The sequence below is a fragment of the Azolla caroliniana genome, unplaced genomic scaffold (assembly GCF_043228905.1).
Source record: "Azolla caroliniana isolate FFs.n. ecotype wild unplaced genomic scaffold, voAzoCaro1.0.p SCAF_1, whole genome shotgun sequence".
Lineage (NCBI taxonomy): Eukaryota > Viridiplantae > Streptophyta > Polypodiopsida > Salviniales > Salviniaceae > Azolla > Azolla caroliniana.
The window spans coordinates 3,806,194-3,828,345 of record NW_028230436.1 but is presented as its reverse complement, the minus strand read 5'-3'; the positions used below and the strand labels follow the sequence as shown (position 1 = coordinate 3,828,345).

Sequence of the window (22,152 nt, the reverse complement as noted above, 5' to 3'; positions counted from 1 at the left end):
GGCGAGAATGCGAAGGCTTTCCCGTGCCTTCCGAGCATTCTCCGGAACCGGTCTTCCTCCGCCGGCAGTAGGAACCCGCCCCCACCGATCTTCAGCTCGCGGAGCGTCTCGTTGGTGAAGGTGTGTCCTATGCAGGCCCGATCTCGTAAGCTGGGGTCCGATGCAACCCCTTTAATCCGGGATTCACTGCCCTCCGGTAAGGGCGCCGCAACTGGCCTCACCTTCCGGTCCACCGTCTTGTACTTGGTGCTCACCCGGGCCGTCCGTTCCGACTCGAGCCCTCGACCGAAGTCCGCGATGACTTCGTACATTTCTTCGGAACATACCGGTATCGTCCGGTCTTCGTTAAGGTCTTCTTCGACTACCTTCCCCAGCATTCCCAAGGTGTCGTCGAAAGAGACTGCCTCCACGGCTCCGTTGATTCCTTCGTCAGAGCCGAGAACTCCGCACGCCCGAAGTCTCCCCTCCGTCTTTGTTTTCTCTCGGCCGGTGATGCCGACCATCGTACATGCTCCGCTGTCGGAGAAGCAAAATTTCCTACCTATTGTACACGGTTTTATCGTACAGATGTGGGGTTTTCCCGGAGCATCCGGACTGTCGCGGCCCCACGCCTTGGCAGTCCTCTCTAAAAATCCTCTCGGGTTTCGGAACCGAGGGAATCGCGGTTACGTTCGTGGTTCGGCCTTACCGTCAGAAACTGGACCGAATGGCGCCCGTCTTGGCTTTGACTCTCGCGTAGGCCGAACCATTGTCCAGCACTTTGGTCTCCATTCGCGCCGCCGTGATGTACGGCTCTCCCAGAATGACCGGATGCGAAGACGTCTCCTGCACGAAGAAGTGCTGGTCAATCTCGACGTCGCCAATCTTGACTCGCACATTCGGACAGGCCCCGTGCAGTTCCTCGGTGGCGCGCGTTGCTGCCCTTATTTTCCACCCGTGCTTGGTGTTGATCGGCCATTTGCCCTTCTTATAGAAGTCCATGGACATCAAATTGATCTCCGATCCGTGGTCCACCAAAGCTGTCACCGGTTCCTGGACATCGCCGATCTTCACCGGGGTTTCCGTGGTCGCTCGGGCCCAGTGTGGCCTCGAATAGTGGCTTTCCGCCCACTCGTCTCCCAGCGCCATGTCGTCTAGGTGCGTCGTCCGCACTTCCACCGGTCTTTCCGGTTCTGTCTCCGTCGACAGCCTCTTCCGTTTCACCAAGTCCACGATGGAGTCGTGGAACTCCTTCTTGGCGATTCCCAGCACCTCTCGTAACGACAGCTCCACCTTGCTGTCGAGGATCCGTTCCTCCAGGACCTTCCGTAAGTCCGTGGTCCTTTCTATCTCCGTCCCCAGACGGTACCCGCCCTTCTGGGTGTTACTCTCTTAGCCGGACAAGGCCTAACACAAGGTGTCACGGAGACACTTCACCAAAGGGTGATTACGGCATAGGATTAAGATTCAACGATTACACCGACTTACGTAGGTTACACTATTAGATTGCTTTGGTTAATTACACGCGTAAGATATAACAGTGATTACAGAACGGAAATCAAGACAGAAGTATAAACAACATAAGCTCTACTAATTATCCGCTGTCATTATAATAGGGTCCGGGCCTTTAAATAGGTTTCCGGCCCGTAGTACAAAACGGTGCCTCTCGCACCTATTCGGGATCCGTCCGGATCTGGAACGGCATACCGTTTCCAGTCCGTCCGTCCACACTATGCTTATCTACAACCATATCTAATTAATTCCTTCACCCCGTAATTTGGACTCCTTGCCGGCCGGTAACACATGGCACGCCCGTGGGACAGTACCTTGTACGTCGAACCCTTCTCGGCCCCTTCATTGTTCACCCAAATTGTCCAAATTACTTTGTTCAAGAATTTCCACTTGTTCTTCCGGTTGTGGTTGTTGCGGCTGTGCTTGCTGCTGCTGCTGTGGTTGCGGTTGGGACTGAGGTTGCGCCGGCTGCTCTGCTTGCTGCTGCTGCTCCGTTTGCTTCGCTGACTCCGGCTGCTCCGTTTGTCTCTCTGGCTCCGGCATCTCCGTTTGACTGCTTCCGGTTCGGTCTCCTTCCAGTAACGGTTCCTCATCACTGAGGTTGACCGTAACTGGTTCTCGTTCTTTCTCTCCCCGGAGCCGGGACCTCTCGTAGCTTTCAAACTGGATCTGCGCCTCCAGCCTGTCGTCGTCCAGCTGAGCTACAAGTTGCCGGACTTGCTCTAGTTGGTCCTCTGCCAAGGCTTGAAAGTCTTCGGCAAGCTCATCCCTTATGCCGGTGAAGTCTTCGGAAGTCAGCATATAGCAATCATCTCCCTCCTTCCGCCGGTTCTCTACGTCAGCCCGGAGCAATTGGAGTTCCGCCGCGTTCGTGGCCCACTTGGTCCACCATTTGACGGAACCGTTGTCAATCAAGCTCTTGGTCTGGTTCAACCAGGCCCGCATTATATCTTGGATGCGACTTGCTCCCATTTGAGCTCTGCTTTCCACCACTTGTCGCTCCTCCTTCAACTGCTTGATGAGGTTTGCCGTATCCTCCGCCTGCTCTCTGTAGCGCGTCAGCTGCCCTTGATATGTCGTTTGCAGCCTCTGCAGTACCTCTGCCGCTCTTTCTTTTTCCGCCTGCTGTTGCCTGAGGAGCTCTGTCCGAACCTTCTCCGCCTCTTCCAACCGTCTTCTGTTTTCCGCTTGTTCCTTAGCGAATGCGGTTGCGGTCCGATCAACTGCTTGCCGGAGCTCATCCGTCCGTTCCTTGTGCTCCGTTTGCAACCGTTTATACTCCCGGTGCAATTGCTCAAATTCCTCCGTTTTTTGTTTGAGCTTGCCGTTGATCTGGCGATGGTTCCGGTCCTCCCGGTCCTTTACCTGCCGGAGTTCCTCTTTCAGGCTCTCTACTTCTGTTTCGGCGTTCCTCCGGAGCCTCTCCTTCTCTTGCAGCATTTTCTCCTTCTCCTCCTTGAGCCGGTCGTATGCTTGGTGGCCTTTCCGTAAGCTCTCCTCGGCCCGGCGTAGATTCTCAGCAGTCTTTTTGAGTTCTGCCTCCGCTGCCGTCTTCAATTCTCTTTCGCGGCTCCTCAGCGCTTCTTGGGCAGCTAGCTCATCCTTTAAATCCGCAAGCTCTTGGGCTTGTGCCGCATTTCTCTCCGGAACGGTTTCCGTTGCCGGGGTCTGATTGCTATGTACAGGGTGATTTGACACTTTATTCTGTACATTGCCCGGAGTCACCGGTGCTTGGACTTGTGTTTCCCTTGTGACCCTGTCCAAGTCTTGTTCAAGGCTCCGGATTCTGGACCGGGCCGTCTCTAGATCTACGGTTGTGACGAGCAACCGTTCCTGGTGCGCTCTCTCTTCCGCCTCTATATACTCGACCACTCCGGCGATTTGCTCGCCTACCCACCGTAGCCACATGCTACTGGTGCCCTGTTGCTGTACTGGTCGGGTCGGCTCATTCACCGTGGAATTGTCTGGCCTGATTGCCTGCATATGCCGTTCTGGTTCTACTCCTTGGCCGCCGTGTGCTCTGGCTGGGCTCGCCGGCTGTTGAGTTCCGGTTCTCGCCGTTTCCGGAGCCGTTGGACTGACTTCTTCTATAGAAGTCGACAAGACCGGTTCCCTACGCACCGGTTCCGGTTCTTCCCTTGTGGTTTGCTCAGGTTGAGTTGGGGGCGTTTCTACCTCTCGCGGGTACGACCGCTCCCCTCCTGTCTCGGCGGTCCTACTTCTCGACCGTCGTTGGAGGTGCTCTTCTGGCTCCTCCGTTTCCTCTTCCTGTGTCACGGCATGTTTCTGTGCCGTCAAGGGTTCCGGTTCCTTCTGTCCTGGTCTCCGTAAGGTTATCTTGACGGGTCGGACCGGTGACACCTCCTCCGGTTCTGGGACCCGTTTCTTCCCTTTCGTCGCCTTCGACGCCAGCAGCTGCTGTCGTTTGGACGCCGGCTTCGAGGTGCTTCCTTCCGATACTCTTGGCCGCTTCTTTGGCTGGACGGTCTCGACCGGCAGCACGAGCAATGTTATCCATTGAGCTACGGCGTGCCACAGCTTCCGGCCCTCCTTGCCGTCCTTCCCTCGTACCATGTCGATTGCCATGCACAACCCGTCTGCAATCAACACCGGCCAGTCCACCTTGACCCCTTCATAGGTGGCTATGATCATCCCTGCCCGATTTTTTGGCATGACAGGGGGTCGGGGGTACACGTGACCGTACTCATGGAGCACTCGAGCTATCTCCCTGAATAGCGGATCTTCGCCGCCCTGCGTCCGATAGCCTTTGCCGGCAACAGAGTACTCACCGAAATATCGGGTGAGTTGCTCCGAGGTTGGGTTATCGATCTGAAAGATTCCTCCCTCCGGAAGGCCTGTTAGCGCGCGGATCGCTTCCTCGGTGATGACCTCTGTGGCGAGCTCCTTGATGACCCGGTCGGCTTCTCTGTGCGGCGGTGCCTCCATGATGGCCAAGAACCCCTCCAGTCCGTTTTGCCTGAACCATTTCCTGGCCGCTTCCGACAGTGTTTGTGGTTCCATGTCTGCTTCAAGGTCGAGAGAAGATGGCGAGGTAGAGTGGTGATGAGAGTGAGAGCGAGAGAGAGAGCGTTCTGAGCGCGGGGGTTCTCTGCGTGCAGGTTCGCGTTTGCTCAGCTTCCACTGTCTTGGTGCTTCTGTGCTTCTTGGCTCGCGAAATGAAAAGGTCTCCATGCGTTCTGTTTCTTCTTTGTGCGTTTTGGCGCCTTTTTTCGAGCATGCACACGTCGTGTACCAATTTAGTATTAAGTAGCGTGGCGTCTCTTAAATGCCCACTACGTACCTTTTCGCGCCTCGCTTTCACACCCGTTCATACCTCGATTTTTTTTTTTTTTTTTTTTTTTTTTTTTTTTTTTTAATGACGGTGTGTGACCTTACATATCCGTAGGTCCCTTCGGACCCTGACCGTTTTCCTTACGGGTTGCCGTGTCTTCCTTCGTCTCTACTACGGGTTCCCCGTCGTCTTTTTCTTCCGGATCGATCCGTACCGATCCCGGGCAGGTTCCTGGTGTAGTGCCGGTGAGCCGCATAAACGGGTTCTTTGGCATCGGTCCATTATAGGGCTTTAGTCGAAATCCATTCACCCACTTGCCTACTACTTCCCCGGCAAGTGTCCCTATCTGATAGGACCCGTTGTATTCCCGTGTCAGCCAATACGGGCCTGTCCATCTGAACCGGAGTTTACCCGGCATCTTGCCCATCCTCGTTTGGAATACTAGCACCGGCTTTCCGATTTCGAACATTTTCTCATTACCTTTCCGGTGCCGGTCAACGAACGCTTTCCGTCGTCGTTGCTCCAGTTCCATGTGTAGGATGCTGGCCAGCCGTTGCTCCTCCAGTTCGCATAGTGCTGCTAGCCGTATTTCCTCCGACTTCTTTTCATTCAGCCGTTCCCGTAGTTGGATCCGTAAGCTTGGTACCTGAAACTCGACCGGCATGACCGCTTCTAAGCCGAATGCTAGCCGGAACGGCGTTGTCCGGATACTTGTTTTGTATGCCGTTCGGTACGCCCATAGCGCACTATGGAGCTTTGTGTCCCAGTCCGTCCGGTTTTCGTTGACGATTTTGCGTAGAATGTTCTGCAGCGTTTTGTTGGTGGACTCCGCTAACCCGTTCGCCTGTGGGTAGTACGGTGTGCTCCGTTTATGAACCACGGCATAGAACGTTGTTAAGCTTTCCACTACCTGGCCGAGGAAATGCCCTCCTTGGTCGCTGATCAGTTCAATCGGACATCCATATCGGCACCAAATGTTCTCGTACAGGAATTTTGCTGTGGATGACGCGGTGTTGTCTCTCAGGGCCTTAGCTTCCACCCATTTCGTGCAATAATCCGTTGCCACGATGACATAACGATTACCCGTTCTCATTGCCGGTGGCTTGAACGGTCCGACAAAATCCAATCCCCACTTCTGGAATGGCTCTAGTGGAAGTACCGGTTGGTGTGGCATCCGTGCTTGCTCCGTAGGCTGGCCCATTCGTTGGCATAGGTCACATTCCTTAGCATACTTGACGGCATCTTTTAGCGTCGTGGGCCACCATAAGCCGCTCTGCCATACCTTTCTTGCCGTCGCTTCCCCGGCATAGTGTCCTCCGGCAACCCCACAGTGTGCTTCCCGTAAGATTACTTCTTTCTCGTCACTACGGACTGCCCGTCTCCATATTCCATCTGCTCCTTTGTGGTAGAGAGTGTCCCGTAACAGACAGAAATTGCGGCTCTGCACCGCCAGTCGTTTCCTCTCGTCCCGGTTCATTTCCTCCGGTGGCAGGCCCGTGCTTAGGAACTGGTGCATGTTTGTCAGCCATTTATCTTCTGATGCCACCGTGTCGTCCGCTGCCGTTTCCGGGGTGATACGGAATAACACCGCGTCCGGAAATTCATCCGCTACTCCGTCGCCTGGTTCTCCGGACTCTAACCGGCTCAGGTAGTCTGCTACGGCATGCTGGATACCGGGCCGGTGAAAAATCTCGAATTCGAACTCCTGCAACAGTAAGGTCCAACGGGCCAACTTACCGGTCAGGGACGCCTTGGAAACTAAGTAGAGGAGCGCCGAGTGATCCACATGGAAGGAGAACTTCCTTCCCAATAGGTAGTGACGAAACTTTGTTACACTGTAGATCATGCCCAGAGCCTCCCGTTCCGTCGTTGAATAGTTCTTCTCCGCTTGGGACAGCTTCCGGCTGGCGTAATATACCGGCCGGTACCATTTGGGCTCCGTAAGCTGCATTAAGGCGCTGCCAATAGCGATGTCGGACGCGTCCACGAACACGTGAAATTCCTTGCTCCAATCCGGAGGCTGCACGACGGGTGCTTGCGATAAAAGAACCTTCAGGGCATTGTATGCCTTATCCTCCGTATCCGTCCATTGGAACGGTGTCCGATGTACCGCGGTGTGTAATGGTGTCGCCAAGTCCGCCAAGTGACGGAGCATCCGGCTGTGCCACCGGATTTGTCCTAGGAATCGGCTTAGTGCTTTGGCCGTTTTCGGCGCCGGTGCCCCTAGTATGGCGTTTACTTTGTCCGGGTCGACCGCAATGCCCTCCTTACTTACGATGTGTCCCAGCAATATTCCACTTGAAACCCCAAAGATGCATTTTGCTGGGTTTAAGCTTAGCCGGTATAACCTACACTTTTCAAGGCATAACCGTAGGTGCTGCAAATGGTCTTTTCCCCGGCTATAGACTGCAAAATCATCCAGGAAAACTTGCATGAAGGCAGGGATGTATTCGCCGAAGATCTCCATGATAATTCGCTGGAAAGTTGCTGGTGCCGTTTTTAGGCCGAACATCATGACTTCTGCCACGAACACCCCCCATTCGGTGACGAACGCTGTCTTTTCCTGGTCGTCCGGGTGCATCCGGATTTGATTGTACCCGCTGAACCCGTCTAAAAAGCTATAAACTTCATGACCGGCGATGGCATCCAGTACTCCGTCCGTGAACGGAAGAGGGAATGCATCCGTAATTGTGGCGGCATTTAGTTTCCGGTAATCTACACACACACGGATTTTACCGTTCTTCTTTGGGACGACGACGATGGGGCTCAGCCACGTCGCTTTCTTTACCGGCCGGATAAAGCCCACTCTTAGGAGTTTGTCGATTTCCTCTTTTACTTTGGCGGCGTAGTTGGGGTTCATTCGATATCTTCGTTGCGCCACTGGTTTCGCGTCCTTGCCTAAGTGGATCTGATGCTGATATAATTGAGGGTCCAGCCCTCGCATGTCTTCGTATGACCAGGCGAATACGTCGTGAAACTCCGTGAGAAGTTTGATCATCGCCGCTTTATCTTCCGGCTTCATTTCTTTGGCGATGTGTACCGGCTTTGATTCGTCTTTGCTTCCTAGGTTCACTTCGTCGAGCTGGGATGCTTTTACCCGTTGGGAAACGGCCATTTCCCGTTCCAACGCTTCCTGTGCTTGCCGTAATTCCCGAATCGCATCTTTGTCTGGTTCGGCTTCGGTGTCGTCCCGCTGCGGCAAGTATGCGGCTACGGCTTCAGCTACGTCAATCTCGAAGAGTGGTACGATCTTCGGATGTTCCTCCAAGTACTGGGCTTCTTCGTCGTCCGCCAATCCTTCAAGCATGTTCACACATTCCGCATACAGCGGTGTGCATTCCTTACCGTTGCTCGTCCGTGGTTGTGTCGGTACCCGGACCTTGGCTTTTCCGCGCCGGAAGGTAATCATATTTTTTCGCCAATTTTGCTTGATGTGTGCTGTTTTCAACCATGGTCTGCCCAGCAGCAGTGGGTACGCGCCTTGCGCCTGTAGCTGCAGCACTACAGCCGAGATGTGAAATGTGTGGCCTCCTATGGTGACTTCCAATTTCCGTATTAAGCCCGTCGGCCGTACAGAGCTCGTATCCGCCATCCGTAGCCAGAACGGACATGGCTCCCATTCATGTATACCCAAGGCATCACACGTGCGAAGGCTTATTACGTTCACTCCGGAACCTCCATCGATTACTGTGCCGGGAAGTTCGTGCCCTTTGACAATAGCTGTGATCACCGGACTACTAGTGTCCACCACCGTCGGTCCCTCCTCCGGATTCGAGAAAAGGACTGGTGCCGGTGGAGCTATACCGTCTGTCATGACCGTTTTTAGTCCTTCTGTGAATCGCGGCACGAGCTGCAAGAGTCTTCCTAGTGGTAACGTGATCTGACATTCTTGTAGTGCTTGCCATGTCTCGTTTTCTGGGTGGCTACCGTCGGTACTCCCTATGGTCTTCGCCTTTTGCCGTTCCGCGTCCGCGACGTTTCTTTCATTGGCTTCCTTCACCCATTCCGTCGCCTGTTTTCGTATGGCCTCTTGTGTTTCCCATTCTTTGGCCATGCCTTTCGACCGTGTGGTTACTTGCTGTAAATCCGCCACCACCATATTAACTGCTGGTCGTTTCTCGTAGCTCTTTACCGGGCACTGGTTACTGTAGTGGCCTTCCTGCCTGCAGTAGTAGCAGTACTCTTTACGGGTATTGCTGGATTCAGCATTGCTGGTAGCCGGAGTCGGTCCCGTAGCGAGTGGTGCGTTCTGTGCCGGTTGGCTCCTTGGGGTTCCATGTTCCGGGTCCCTAGGGTGACCACCTTTCTTGAAATTACGTTTCTTATTATTCTTATGTTTATTTCGGTAGTCCGGTCGTGGTGGATCGTAAAATCGGCCGTAGTCCTCCTGGTGCCTTCGGTAACCAGGGGAATGGTCTCTGTCGTATTGCTCGTGTCGCCTGTTGGGCTCTCGATAACGGTCCGATCGCTCATACCGGTCGTAGTTATCACGCCGATTCCCGTACCGGCCATCATTCTCTTGCCTGTCTCCGTACCGGACATCCTGTGCCGGTCGGTACCGGTTCATTTTTTGCCAACGATCTTCCTCTTCGTCTTGGCTGTTTCTTGGCTCGATCCGTCGGATGGGTGGTGCTTGTCGGTTTAACAGGTTATACTCGCACCGGTCCGTTGTATGACTCTTGGATTGACAAATCACACACTGAGTGCGCATGGTGCACTCTACTGCCGAGTGTCCGGCATTCAAGCAGATTGTGCATTGAATTGCCTGCCGGAACCGGAGATCTTCCTCGGTGGGTAACGCCCGTTGCAGTGTTCCCAGCGTAAGCCATGAGCTTGTCTTTTCCATTTCTCTGACCCGGTCAATGACCTGATCGATGGTGCATCCTCGAAAGTCGATCACCGTACACACCGTGCGTAACGGTTCCCGGAGTGCGTTTAAAAATATCGTCCGTAATTCCTCCTCCGGGGGTGCACGGGCAAGCTGGCTATGCATTCGTTGGAAACGGATGACGAATTGGGGTATGCTTTCCCCTGCCTCCTGCCGGATCGTATAAAACAAGCCCACCATTGTCGTCTGGTCGACCTCCTTGTGGAAAAAATGCAAGAATTTTGCTTTTAATTCTGCAAATGTTGTGATGGTCGCCGGGTCCTGCGACCGCCGCCATCGTGTCGCTGGTCCCTCCAACGTGACTCCGAATTCCGCTATCTTCGAGCGTTCTTCTTCCTCCGGTGTCATTCGCTGGGACGTGTGATTTGCTTCCCATGTCTGCTCGAAGTCATCCACATGCGCTTCCGCATCCGGATCATCGCGGTACTTTGAGTATTGGAACGGCATGTCGTCGTCCAGTATTAAGCCGCGGTTTAGTGGCGTTTGTTGATATTTTTCCGGTTCTTTCTCCGGTTCCACTTCCGGTTCTTCTGCCGGTCCTTTTTCCGGTTCTTTTTCCGGCTCTTCTTCCGGTACCTTTGCCGGCTCTTTCGTTGGTGTTAGTGGCTTTGCTTCTTCCACTTCCGGTGTTGGTGGGTTGACGGCTTCCGTTTGCGATTCCGGATAGCCCTGGTTGAGCGGTTCCGGTTCTGGAGTCGGCACGGTATCCGACCCGTCGTCTTCCGGGCCGCCGGGGGTATCGTTGCTGCTCCGGTAGTTCGTGTGCACGCTGTATCCCCCTTCGGAATCCGATTCGTAGGCTGAAAAGGCTTCTGCCTCGTTTTCTCCGCTTGCCAGCGCCTCCAGGAGTCGTTCGGTTTCCCGGAGACTACTTAGACTGCTTCCGTCGTCCTGGTCGCGAGTTTGCCGTAACCGGAGAGATTCCTCCGCGACTCTCCGGATCTCGTTGGAGAACGAACGATCCGAGCGAATTTCCTGCGCTGCTTGCTGGAAAGTCTCACGCCGTCTTTGCCGTTCGGCGATGCGTCGAGCTCGGTCTGTAACCAAGTCGTGCGTTGGTCTAGTCATCCATTACCGTCGTTCGCTGCGAGAAAGCAGGAATCGTGGTCGCCAAAACTGTGTTACTCTCTTAGCCGGACAAGGCCTAACACAAGGTGTCACGGAGACACTTCACCAAAGGGTGATTACGGCATAGGATTAAGATTCAACGATTACACCGACTTACGTAGGTTACACTATTAGATTGCTTTGGTTAATTACACGCGTAAGATATAACAGTGATTACAGAACGGAAATCAAGACAGAAGTATAAACAACATAAGCTCTACTAATTATCCGCTGTCATTATAATAGGGTCCGGGCCTTTAAATAGGTTTCCGGCCCGTAGTACAAAACGGTGCCTCTCGCACCTATTCGGGATCCGTCCGGATCTGGAACGGCATACCGTTTCCAGTCCGTCCGTCCACACTATGCTTATCTACAACCATATCTAATTAATTCCTTCACCCCGTAATTTGGACTCCTTGCCGGCCGGTAACACTGGGGTTTATCTTGCGTGCCGGCCCCGCCGGATTCGTCCCGTCGTGGCCCGGACCGGGTCTCGTATCGTTGTGAGGGCCCGGTCGTCCCGGGTTTCCCCACCCGCTTCTCTTCTACCAGAGCCTCGTAGTTCTGGCAAGCGGCTTCCACGAAGCCCGTCCGTTCCTCGACCGGGTCGCTCCACCCGGTCATCTCCCGTACCCGTTTCTCCGCACGGTCCGATTCCTCCCCTTTAAGCCTTGCACCGGCAAGGCCTTCCAGCATCGTCGGCCAGAATCCGGCTTTGCTTTCCCTTCGGGCCTCGCCGCCCCCGACTCGAATGCCGGCCGACGCCGAGTAGTGGACGGTTTCCGCGTGTCGGGCCGCCGCCTCTTCCATCAACCTTTTCATACCACCTTTTCCGTCGTTTCGGCTCAGGGCCCTTCGGGTGTCGCTGGCATGCACCCGTCCTTCCCACAGGTACACCACCCTGTCCCTCAGCGCCTCCGCGAAGTCGCCGCAGTCCTTCCGAATGTGGCCGACTTCATCGCACCACATGCACCTGTTTCCTGCCGCCGACCGTCGGTCACGAGCCGGTTCGCCACCTTCCCTTCGGGCTTGCGCGATTTGGAGGTCCTTTACCGCCCTCGTCAATTCCTCCAGCGCCGCTCCTCCGGTTGAGCCTCTGACTACGCCGGTCGAAGCCGAACCGGTTTCCAACCACTCTCGGGTCTCTTCCTTTCGCACCTGTGGCGCTGGTTCGAACTTCCTTGCTGCGACCGAGCCCGACCCGGTTACCCCGTTATCCGCCCATTCTCGCCGTTTGTCGAAACGGCCACAGACCTTCTTGACAGCCGCCCAGTCGGTAGTGAGCCCGTCTTCGGTTTCCAGCAAGAGGCCCACTTGCTCCCGATCCCGCTCGTCGACCGACTTGACAAACAGCAAGACCCGGCTCGTGTCCAGGATGGTTCGGTCGAGCGCCGAAAGGCGCGCAAAGTTTTCCTCGAACTCCCGGAGGAGTGCCGACGCGTTTCTTCCCTTCCCCGGGGACTCCACCCATTCCATGAACCTTCGCTTCGAAAGCCGGAGCGCGTCGTCCAGCCCGTATTTCTCTAGGAGCCGACCTTCGAACTCCTCCCAGGTACGGCTCTCCGCCCGCACCTCGAGCACCTCCGCATGGATGCTCGGCATCGCCACTCGGGGAAATCCGGCAAGACGCCTTCCTTCCAGAATGTCCCGCATCAGCATCTCTGCACCGTAGGACGCCAAATACTTCGTGGCATCCTTCCCATCGAACCGGCCGATCGTACCGACGACCGCCTCAATAGCTCTGTCGAGGGCACCGGTGCTCTCGCGCGCGTTTACAATCCGATCCACGGCCGAAGCCATGGCCTCTGCGAGATCCGACCCCCTCATCTTCTGCTCTTCTGCCGCCTCTTTCACGTCGGGTTCACCAAGATGTCGGGATATTATGCAAGTGCGTGTGGAATCGAGGCGGGACCGCGGGGGTCTCGAACCAAAGAGCAAGCGAGGGAGGGGAAAGAGAGAGAACCGGCTACGCAGGACCGGGGGTACACAGGGACACGGCCCTTCAGCACGGAGAACACGAACAGACACCGACACAGACAGATGCGAATGGCTAAATGTGTATATTAAGAAAAACGGCTAACACGACTACAACCCTCGACGGGGCACAGGTTGGTTACGACCGAACAGGCCGGCGAACAGATGCCGATGCCTGTTCACTTCGACGCTCAAAGGGGCTGTAGCTGGTCGGAGGTGCTGCCGGAAGCACTCGGGCGTTCCTCGAAAACAGCGCGAGCCTCCTCGGAACCCTGCACGGAAAGCTATGGAGCTCAAGAAGGAAGGAAACAGAGAGCAAAGCGTCCAGAAACGGTCCGGCAGCACTTCGTCCTCTCTGCGCGAGATATATCCCTGCAACAGCTCTTTCCCGCTCCTTATATAGGCCGACGAGCAGGCCGTCCTGTCAGCTTTATTCCCTGTCCCTTTTGGACAGGGATCCGCTCCGTTTTTCACGCATCCGCGTAGTTACGCCGCCGACTCGTACAGTTCGCGCGCGCGACCGAAAAGACTGTTCGCGCGGTCTTTGTCTCCACTTGAGTTAGGGCCCGTTCCTGCCGATTATCCTCCTAATTCGCTTCTATGTACTACTTGGAGCGTGCGCGCGTGAAGAACCGGTTCCCACGCCTTGGTGCGCCGATTCCGCCTATGGACGGTTTTCTTCACGACAACGGATGAGGTGAAGGGTTGGCGGCCCATTACTTTATTGAATACAATTTACAAAATCTATGCTAAGTTATTGGCTTTGAGATTACAACCTTTTCTTTCAGAGATTGTGCATGACTCACAGACGGGATTTATGCAAGAACGTAGTATTTTTGACAATATTTTTGTGTTTTGGGAATTAACAGGGATGGCAATGAAAACTAAAGAAGATCTAGCGGTACTTTTATTAGATTTTGAGAAGGCATATGATAGAGTTGATTGGGACTTCATGGAAGGTTCATTATTGAGATTAGGTTTTCCTGCGCAGTGGATTAGGGTTGTAGCTTCCTTGTATCGTGAGGCCTTTAGTTCAGTGTTGGTCGCCGGTGGGCAAACTAGAAAATTTTCTATCTCGCGTTCGGTTCGTCAAGGTTGTCCATTGGCCCCATTCCTGTTTTTGCTAGTTATGGAAACATTCTCAATGTATTTAAACTCCTCTCAAGTTGCTTTGAAGGGTTTGCCTTTGCCTGCCACGCAACAACAAATGTTGGATGCAGAATTTGCAGATGATACTGCAATTTATGTTCAAGGTAATGATGAAAATTTAAGTAAATTGCAAGAAGTAGTGGAGGAATTTTGTTTGGCCTCTGGAGCAAAGATAAATTGGCATAAATCTCTTGGCTTTTGGGTGTCACAAAATTCCTTGCCTAATTGGATGCCTTCGCAGGAATTCAAGTGGGTTCCTAATGGAACCACTACTCGTTACTTAGGCTGTCAAGTGGGACTTCATGTTACTGCAGATATGTTAGTTGCTCCTCTACTTGTAAAATTAAGAAGAAAATTGTTGCTTTGGGATTCGGTTAACTTGTCACTTGCAGGTCGTATACTTGTAGCTAACCAAGTGTTGTTAGCGACTATTTGGTATGTTGCTTCAACTACATTGTTTGCTAGATCATGTATTTTACAGGTGCAACGCCTCATTCGTAACTACATTTGGGGAGGGAAAACAGGTCAAGGTAAAAGGCCTAAAGTAGCTTGGGCAGTATTGATTGCTCCACGACAAAATGGTGGGATGGGGCTGGTAGATCCAGATGCACATTGTAAGGCTTTGCTTTCTAAATTTGTGTGCAGAGCTATGCTGCCAATGCAAGGTGTTTGGAGTCGTTTGATGATGCATAGGTTGTCTACTATGTGCCCATCAATAGGAGGAAAGTGGCAACCATCTTTAAGATGGGGTTTTATTCAGAATTTTCATTTGTTTAAAACAACCTTATTAGAAGATAGGTTTTTTAATGGAATTCTCACAAGTTGGTCAGCTGTCAAAAAGTTTCTAATTCGGAAGGTACCTTCGACAACGGATGACTTGTTGAGACAACCCTTGATCTGGAACTTTCTCTTTTCAGATTCAAGGGGTTTTCTGCTTGGTAGCCGTCCTCGGTTGAATTGGGCTTCTATGGATGCATCAATAGCAGGTAATGTTCAAGCATGGGGATGCTATGTTATGAATCAACAGTTACAACCTTTGTCGAGGCCTTCAGTTCGAGGAAGTGCTATAATGTGCGATAATATGCAAGTGGCATTGGGACAATTTATGGCTTCATGGTCCCCCTCTAGCAATCAGATTTGGTTTGGTTATTTCTCTCCTCTAAAAGTGATTTTAGGAGCTAAAGTAACTAACACTATGGGTGATGTAATATACTTTAATGTGGATGATGATGGTAGGTTGTGGCATGTATTTTCTGAATCAGATGTGTGGATATCCGCCAATGTTTCAGCGATTCGAGTAGTTGCAAGATCGGGAAAAAAATGGCTCTTGGATCCACCATTTCAAGAATGCTTATGGTGTTGTTCGTTGTGGGTTTTTCAAAAAAAGCCGCTTTATAATTTGGATTGGGATCCAGCTGATTATCAATGGAAAAAACCGAATGCTAATGGAAATGGTAAACACTTAGAGTTCTTTCAGTATTCAGTTAAGTTAGGTAGAAATTTATTATTGCAATCAAAGTATAAATGCCCGGCTGCCATGAAGCATTGGATTGCAAATAATGTGAATGAACTACAACTTACAAAATTTTGGAAATGGTTGTGGAGTATGCAGTTGCCGAAAAAAGTTATTTGTTTTCGTTGGTTGTTGATACATTATGCTCTTCCTGTTGGTGATTGGTTGAGGCAAAATCAGCAATATGCTTGTGGAATGCATTGTGGTGAATCTACGGAATCTATTTTGCATTTGTTTTGGATGTGTCCCAAAATCAAGCAATTCTGGAGTAAGTTGTTTTTATTACTAAGAAACCACTATGCTCGTTCTACTTTCTCGTGGGGTGCAGTATTATGGGGTGTCCTTCATGGAGATGTTATGAATTACGAACGTATGCATGCTTCTCATGTTTTTTACTTTTCCAATGGGTACATCTATCTCACTTCATTTCCATCTGTTATTCCTCGGTTTAGAACTGAAAATCTGGTTATTTGGCGTACTGTTACGTCACTAGCGCTGTGGACAATATGGAAAACGAGATGCGATGCTGTTTTTAATAATGCTCACATACATCTCAATAATATGCTTATTGAATTCTGGTGGTTATTTGTCCACACCATACGTGGACAATATGATGATTTGCAGGGTACAACTGATGCTCAAAGGCAACGTCAAGTGGACTTTAAGAAACGGTGGCGAGGGCTTCACTTATTTTCAGATACGTCTCCTGGTATGAAGTGGAATTATTCCATTCCTCCTTTTTTATTGCATAGCTTGTAGATGGTGTTCCATTTGTTCCTATTGTGATATCATCTGTATCATCAGATGTTGGTATTAGGTTTTGTATTACAATAGAGGTGAGATGAAATGTCTCCCTCTGTTTTCTATATGTACATTTCTCAAGTAATTTACTAAGGTGTATCTTTTAAAAAAAAAAAAAAAAGTGTATAAATGTGTGTGGTTAGTGTTAGAAAAATAAATTCACTCAATGAAGAAAAAACACAAGCATGTGGCCACTGCACTAATATGACCCACACTTTGCCCTTCACTTTGCTTTGCCTATGCTCTCCCATTGCCCGTGCCGTGTCTATCCTACTTTCCTTCACATAATCCCTCACCTCCTTACCCAACTCCTACTCGAGTCTTCGACGAGGTGCTCACTTCTTTGCTCTTTTTCCTATTCTCACTCGACGCTTATTTGTCCTTAACTTCATCAAGAGAAGCTTGATGTCAACATTCCACATACAAATTCCTTCACTTGTGCAAATCACACTAATCGAGGAGTCAAATGAAATTTACATGATGCATGCTTTGCAATTGATGGCTGACATATGCAATCTATGAAGATAGTAAAAGATGTATGGTGGATGCAATGAACAAATTCATGACATTGAGGGTCTCTCAATTAAGATGTAGAGAGGACAATTAATGTTCATTATCAACCATTGGGAATCATGGTCTCTTCATTGTCGTGAGCAAGGGGAACTTCATATGATAATGTCAATCTTTGGTTTAACTTATTATTTCAATTTCATTATTTATGAGGGAGTTGACGAGACAAACCAATCCATCATCAACTGATAAATTCCAATCTTTGGTTTCCTACAATTTCATTTTTCATGGGGGGTGTTGAGAAACCAATCCATCTTGAGTCTTCAACTAATAAAATCCACCATTTTTGCAGAAATATGACTACTTTTCTTTTCAATAGCTTGAGACCTACTTGCATGGAAGTTTATGGATCTTTTAAATTGTCCCTTGAAAAGGTTGGAGTGTTTCTAGATGTAGAAGCAATTTTCTTCTTTACTCATTGCTCAAACTATTACTTGCAACTTGCAATCATATGCTATTTATTCCCAGTGAATACCATGTGGACAAATGAAATTATGATAGATTGCCATGAAATGCATGGCTAGGAGCCTCTAGCAAATTGTTGGTACAAGCGTATAAGGTGAATGGGACCCTACTTTTCTTTTGGAGGGTTTCACTCACTCTCATCAATTCAATTGTGCATGGGCACACGAAATCCCTTTGAAATCAAGGACCAGTCCACATGGTTGCAATAATATCGCTTTTTCAATATGGGAAAATACATGACTAGCCTATGACGAATCGTAGAATCATGATATTGTAGAACTAAACTAGAAGCCATGCATTTCTGTTTACCTTAAAAGCCTAATTTGTAGCCATGTTTAAAGAGGAATTTCCAAGGTTAAAATGTTGCATGAAAGTTGAAGAAGTAGGTGTTTATTATTATTATTATTATTTCCATAAAAAATATCATCCATTGGTATAAAAATAGTCGACTATTACAATGAATATTGCATGTGAATGTGGTTGCATCAGGTTTTAGACCTGATTTCACCATACATTTGAAACATTAGACAACCATATATCCATCGTGGTTTATTCCAAACCCTTTTATCATTGCATTCCAAGATGTAATGTCCGTTGTATATAGAGCATTGAAAATATTTTTTGCTTCTTTGATGCTGCCACATTTGCCATATGTATCTACAAGCGTGTTGCTGACTAGGATCTCTCTCTCAAAGATTTCCATGTGTGTTTGATGTAGCCTATCTATAGCTCCTGAGCCTCCACATGCTTTCAAAATGAAAACTAAGGTTCATTAGTGCTTCTTGACTAAATCCATTATGAACATATCCAGAAAGTGGAATATTCCATAACACATCATCCCGTGTGCAGCGAGACCCTTGAAGATAATTCATGCTTCGTGGGGTGCACCACATTTTGCATATAAGTCGACCAAATTACTTCCAACAAAAAGATATTTTTCATATCCTTTCAGAAGGATTTTAGTATGTATTTTTTACCTTCATTGAGAGCATAAATGCTACCACATTCTTTTAAGACAGCAACATATGTGCCACAATCCACAGACATATTTTTTAAATACATTTTTTCTATACAATTTCCTACATGTGAGCTATATCCACATTCTAAGGGTCGAGTAATTAGTGCATTCCATGATATGCGATCATGTTTACACTTATCAAAAACCATACATGCATCTAGAAGATACTGGCATTTGGCATACATGTCAACCAACATACTAGCAATAAACATATCATTCTCATATCCTGTCAATAAGATCTGGATATGTATCTTTTTTCCAATACTAATTGACTTCAAATTGCCACAAGATCTCACTATACATGCCAATGTGATAACATCAGGAAATAAACCATCTAACTGAATTTGTGTAAAACAATGTAACGCTTTGTTATCTGGCCCAAACTCTTCATATCCTGAAAGCAGTGTGTTCCACAAGGGTAGATCTCAATTTGACAATGAATCAAAAATATATTGTGCCTCTTACATCAACCCAAGTTTAGCATATATGTCCATTAGAGCACTAACTACTGAAAAATCTGAATCATAACCCTCTTTTGCAATCTCCATGTGTAATTTTCGGCATTTTTTGCATTTCTTGGCCCTTGCATAAACTTTCTATGTTCAGGCAAACTGTCAAACCATATACAAATGTGAGGGCATCTTGGGAGATTCCTTCTAGCTCCATCTTCTCGAAGCATTTAAGCACTTCTTCAATATGGATAAATTCCTAACCCCTTTTTGCAAATTTCAAAATGGGAATTCTTGCCTCTTAATTGTGTTGTAGCAATAACACACGCTTTCAATAGGCAGACATATGCAAGGACATTTCCAGCCATACACCACATTCCACATACATGTCAATCACTGCATTATTCTCGGCCTTTGCATGCAATTATTGTCCCTTGAGAATTTTACTTATATAGGTCATTTAATAAGTATTCCACGATATCACTAATAAGGTGTTTTTTATTATTGTTAGTCTAGGACAATAAATTCCTTTTTTTTGGCACTCAATCTCCACCCAAGTTTCACGGAGGCGACAACTCACATTTTTCACAATCCATGCTTTATGTAAGTGTATTAAGTGTGGTCATTATTCCATCATGAAAGTGGAAGGAAGTTGATAAAAAATTGCAATTTTTGTGTAATGCTCATCAAACATAATAATCGACTTGGGAATGTTAAGCTTTTTTCTTTCTTTTTTTAACTACACCATAGTTTCCATTACCAATCCAAAAAGCATATACAAGACATATAATGATACAATCTAGTTGTGGGTAAGATATCCCCCATTATGTCATAATTGAAACCAAACTCCGCCTATGGAGGAAACAACCATCGCGGGGGTACATATTGCCAATCCATTTTGTCATTTCTCTCCACAAAAACTAACAAATACTTCCATTTGCCTTTAAAGGATTGTTGTTTCAGAAAAATCATATCTTCATTACTCGTGAAAGAGTCATATCAAGCTTTTAAAATTGAGATACGTATCGACCAAATTTCCTTCACACAATGAACAAGATTTTGCTTTATTTGCTTAAACACATTTTTGCATAGATCTATCCAAATATTCCATAGAACCACCGATGATATCGTAGCCCATATTGTGGCATCCACATTGAACTGATTTGAGCTTGAGTATGGTATGTCCTTAACTTGCCTTCCCCTAGTTTGAAGGGTAAATAATATATTTTCCCTTTCATAATTATGCTTATCCACATTTACGTCCATCCAAAAGACATTTTCCCATGTAATAACATTAGGTTCATATGCAACATCAATGCGGGAATGTCAAGCATTGCACTCACATAATCGAAAAACAATTATTGGACATCGTGAATAGATCGTTATCCCGTCCAAACGTATTTCTAAGACTAGACTCATTTAGTTGTTTGTATGTACAGGTTTTGGCAGTAATCCGTGAGAAGTTGTGAACTTGATGAAGCAACGTGTATGTTTTTGGATAAGGATGAGTGATAAGGGTGTGGGGGGTGAAGCATACTCTCATGAGGGGATGAGGAAAAAAGACTCATGTATTGTTGTATGTGCAGGATTTTGGTGGTATTCGACGAGATGGATGATGTGGACTTAATGACGTAGAATTGATGTTTTGGATAAGGACGAGTGATGATGGTGTGGAGGTCGAAGCATATTCTCATGAGGAGATGAGGAATTTAGACACATTTTATTGTTTATGTGCAAGAATTCAGTGTATTTGGCGAGATGGGTGATGAGGACTTAATGAAACAATTTTATGTTTTTTGATCAGGACGAGTGATGATGGTGTGGGGGCCGAAGAATAAGCTCATGAGGAGAGGAGGAAACTTGACTTAATTTGTTGTTGTATGTACAGGAATTTGGTGGTAATCCGGCAAGATGGTTGATGGGGAAAGAGGAAGCATAGTTGTTGACTTTACAACCACGAATGTGGAAAGTGGTTCTCTTGAAAAAACAAAGAACGTAGTTGATCGCCGTCAACGCTGAGATGTACAGGTTGAAGAAGTATTGAATGGTTCATAACCATGACTTGAGAGGGTTTGTTTCCAAATAGAGCTACTTTCATTGTTGCCTATAGATATGGATACCTTGCAATGTGTCTAGGGAATAGATTGTAATTGTTGGACTGTTTTCTCTATGTTTGAGTACATAGATTTGTTTCCTCAACCGTTGTGTATACAACACGGGCTTGGGAAAAAATACTTTGTATGATGTAACCGTTAAGACCTTTCTTTATAACTAATGGAAGGATAATTTGTTTTGAAAAAAAAAACGTTTCTTGGATATATAGAAGGCTCAATGCAATTTCCAATACATGCATTTGTTATATGAATTCGATGGGTTTATATAGTAAGATTGGGTTCACATGGGAAAATGCAAAAAAAATCAAGTTAACAAGAAGAAATCAAAACAAATTGTGTTCGCAAAAGATTAGCCTAAGAGAAGTTAATGAATGTAAGCCATTGGTTGAGTTCAACCACCTAGATTGTTAGTCCGAGACAAAAATATTAGATCTCAATCCTTATAAAGAGATGAAATTGTACTAATCTTTACTAAAAGAGAAAACCACTGAAAACATGCCCCTATCACATTTCATGTTACAATTTTCATTCAATCAATTATTTTATTGATGCCTTTATTCCCTTAAAGCAAACCATAATGTGAAACTAACGCTCCAAATATGCGTATGGGTTTTCATGCTACACATCCCTAGGGTCATCTATAGAAACCTTTTGTTTAGGTCCTCCAACCTTATTAAAATCTCGAGGCTTCGATGGATTTACAACATGACTCGATGAATCAAATTGAAGGCGAAGAAGTAAATCTTTATCTCTTAATTATTGTTTCCCAGGAGATTTCCAATGATCCTTCTCTTCTTGAGGCATGTTTGCGACGTGGTATCATGAGTGGTAGGCTAACCATCACTTCGCTTATTCACCCCATTCTCATTCAACTTATCTTTAAGGCCTATCAAATGTTTGTTTTCCTTTATCCATAAGCCTTAGACTTTTGCCTAACAATGATTTCTTGTATCTTTAAGCCATGAACTTGGAAGTGTGACATCTTTGTCACTTATCCCAAGTAATGTTTCTTCAATCTATATAACCACCACAATATCAGAGAATCTAACATAATTTCCCAACTCCTTACCAACAAATCCATAAGGGGTCTCCATAGAACAAAAGGAGGATGAGATTGTCCTTTATAAGTGGACCCATCCACAAATTATAAAGCAATGTATTGTAAATGTCTCCCACTTGAGATTAACCGGATTCATACGCATTCATGTTGGTCTTATTACAACTTGTAACCCACAACACACAAAACCGACACTTCTTTAATGCATTTGCATGTGGAAGCACCAATACTTTGCCCTTTTGACTCATTAACTATGGTAAAATT

At 48.0% G+C, this 22,152-nt stretch overlaps 1 protein-coding gene across 3 annotated transcripts; it reads left to right on the top strand.

Annotated features, from left to right (window-relative positions):
* The first annotated feature begins 14,292 nt into the window (after window positions 1-14,292).
* Window positions 14,293-16,313, top strand: LOC147868411 (uncharacterized). Of its 3 annotated transcripts, XR_015529718.1 has the most exons (3): window positions 14,293-15,355; window positions 15,514-15,682; window positions 16,039-16,313. XR_015529718.1 is itself a non-coding variant. In XM_087318945.1 (2 exons), the coding sequence occupies exons 1-2, from the start codon at window positions 14,488-14,490 to the stop codon at window positions 16,047-16,049; spliced, it is 879 nt and encodes a 292-aa protein (XP_087175071.1). In that variant the 5' UTR covers window positions 14,293-14,487; the 3' UTR covers window positions 16,050-16,313. The 3 variants fall into 3 exon arrangements, 2 of the variants coding, with proteins under 2 accessions (XP_087175071.1, XP_087175058.1); XM_087318945.1 differs by lacking the exon at window positions 15,514-15,682; XM_087318932.1 differs by having other exon boundaries at window positions 15,514-16,313.
* Window positions 16,314-22,152: the final 5,839 nt, after the last annotated feature.